The sequence below is a fragment of the Galeopterus variegatus genome, unplaced genomic scaffold, assembly GCF_000696425.1.
Source record: "Galeopterus variegatus unplaced genomic scaffold, G_variegatus-3.0.2 Scaffold62890, whole genome shotgun sequence".
Taxonomy (NCBI): domain Eukaryota; kingdom Metazoa; phylum Chordata; class Mammalia; order Dermoptera; family Cynocephalidae; genus Galeopterus; species Galeopterus variegatus.
In genome coordinates, this window is record NW_007789001.1 from 1 (window position 1) to 2,224 (window position 2,224).

Consider the following 2,224-nt stretch of genomic DNA (forward strand, 5'->3'; position numbering starts at 1 on the left):
TTAGAGCAAGTTTCCTAGGTTATGATTTATAACAACCGCTGACAACCGTTAGCCAGTGTGTCAGGGGAAATGAACATGAAACACTCCACAAGTGGGCTATATCACTGCAATAAAACCTCAACTTTATAACCTAAGGTTAGATTCTAAACCATGAGACTCCATTATGGGTGGGTCAGGGGAAATGAACATGAAACACTCCACAAGTGGGCTATATCACTGCGATAAAACCTCAACTTTATAACCTAAGGTTAGATTCTAAACCATGAGACTCCATTATGGGTGGCTATACATGACCTTTTAATAAAGCAGGCTATCAGTCATCTAAAAAGTGACAAGGAAACAAACTGCAGTTCAAATCCATTGGGAATATCTTTGGATCTCTGATCCTCTGAGGGGGATAGCAGCTAAGTCTTAGAAGAAAAACTATAAACACACAAAGGGACCTATCTACGCACAGGGATATGCTGTTTCCCCCCTTTTAATCTAAATTTATCATGACCTGTTTCTCACCTAAAATATTTTTTTTTAGCACCTATCTCATGAACCACCAAGAGCATTTAAACAACAGTATTTTTTTTAAGCCCACGATGACAACTGTAACTGCCAAGTACGTGATAGAAGAACATGTGAACAGATTTTATTTTCATCTCAAGAATATTTAAATTGTGGGGGGGAACTTCAGCTTTTATTGTTAGAATTTGACATGTTTCAAACGTGATAAAGGGATCACTGTCATCAAACAAAAGTCCACCTAGTAAAGTTTTAGGTGACCAGTGACTTTGTCAATTACATCTGCTGGTCCTGGCCCAATTCCTAGGACAGTTCGAGAGCCTGGTGCAATCTGTGTACGTCCAGCATCTTGGATTAAACTTACAGTCAGTCCCAGCATTTTCGCATGGGTCAATAATTCAACCAAGGTTTCTTCATCAGGGGCTTTGACCACTACTTTGGGCTGGCCACAGTATTCCCACTGTTTTAGCACTTCAGGGTTTCTCCTTTGAATTTGCTTATAGGCAGAAACTGCAGCATGAGCACACTGGGCAGCCACTTTTCCTTTTCCCATCTTCAAGTCATTTCGAACCACAAGAATCATTTTGTACTCTCCACTCTCTCCCAAGATGCTTGCTTCAGTTCCAGTCTCTGTGTCTATCTCACTTGTCAGTCTTTTGGGGAACATCCCAAAACGTACTCCGAGGCTCCAGCCCAGGCACATGCCACAAACAACTCCAGCAGCCAAGCTGAGTGTACCAGGGTGAGCCAAATACTCCATAAGCAAGGATCTGGAGAACATCTTGAGGAAAAGGAAAAAAGTTATCACTACCTAGCACTGAAAAGTTATAGGCTTATCAGATAAACACTTTCTAGGCAGCAAGCAACATTTTTGAACTATATAAAGTCATTCAGAAAAAAGGCAAAATAATAGTTTACATCTTATGCATGTATCCTGTTTTTCACCCTTCTCTACCCGCTGTGTACTAGAAAAGATTCAAGCATCCACATGAAGCAGTTTAGGTCATTTTGAACCTTGATGTGACTAAACACATCAAGTTCAAAATTTCTGTTCCTTACCCTACTAAATCTTATGGAGAAAGGAAATGTAATGTTTTACCAAGATGTCTAAAAGATCTAGAGAAACCTAAAATAACTCACCCCTCTTCTCCAATACAGTGCTTATTCATGTTCTCATAATGCAGTGGTTCTCAATGGAGATGGTACCAAAGAAGGTCTCCTCAGAAAAACCTCAGAGAAGTTTCTGTTGTCACAATAATTGGCCAGGGGTGAGGTGTGCTGACATTTACTAGGCCTGAGCAAGGATGCTAAAAAATCTTGCAAAATGAAGAGTTGTCCTGTTGGACATTAGTGCAGGTAAGAAACTATTAACACATGAGATTAGACCCCAACTTCATTTTACATATGAACACAAAGTAATTTTTGCAGTTTGAATATATACATGTTTGACTTTGCAAGATGGGGTTACGTCTCATAAACCCACTGTAAGTTAAAAATATCCTACATTTAATACACCGAATCTACTGATCATCATAGCTTAGCTTAGCCTACGCTAGATGTGCTCAGAACACTTACAGTAGCCTACAGCTGGGCAAAATCATTTAGCACAAGGCCTGTTTTATAATAAAGTGTTGGCTATCTCATGTAACTTTTTGAATACTGTGCTGAAAGTGAAAGACAGAATGGTTGTAGGGGTACTCACTATCAAGGCACA

The 2,224-nt window shown here is 39.7% G+C and overlaps 1 protein-coding gene across 2 annotated transcripts; it reads right to left on the minus strand.

Annotated features, from left to right (window-relative positions):
• Positions 1 to 611: 611 nt before the first annotated feature.
• LOC103584526 (peptidyl-tRNA hydrolase 2, mitochondrial) lies at positions 612 to 1,860 on the minus strand. 2 transcript variants are annotated; one of them, XM_008565493.1, is made up of 2 exons: positions 1,651 to 1,860; positions 612 to 1,280 (listed from the first exon to the last, which is right to left on the minus strand). In XM_008565493.1, the coding sequence occupies exons 1-2, from the start codon at positions 1,677 to 1,679 to the stop codon at positions 752 to 754; spliced, it is 558 nt and encodes a 185-aa protein (XP_008563715.1). In that variant the 5' UTR covers positions 1,680 to 1,860; the 3' UTR covers positions 612 to 751. The 2 variants fall into 2 exon arrangements, with proteins under 2 accessions (XP_008563715.1, XP_008563716.1); XM_008565494.1 differs by having other exon boundaries at positions 612 to 1,291; positions 1,651 to 1,657.
• Positions 1,861 to 2,224: the final 364 nt, after the last annotated feature.

Coding starts and splice junctions, on each gene's coding strand:
- LOC103584526 (XM_008565493.1), bottom strand. CDS start 1,679: ATGAATAAGCACTGTATTGGAGAAGAGGG. Junction 1,281..1,650: donor CACTGTATTGGAGAAGAGGG/GTGAGTTATTTT, acceptor GATGTTCTCCAG/ATCCTTGCTTATGGAGTATT.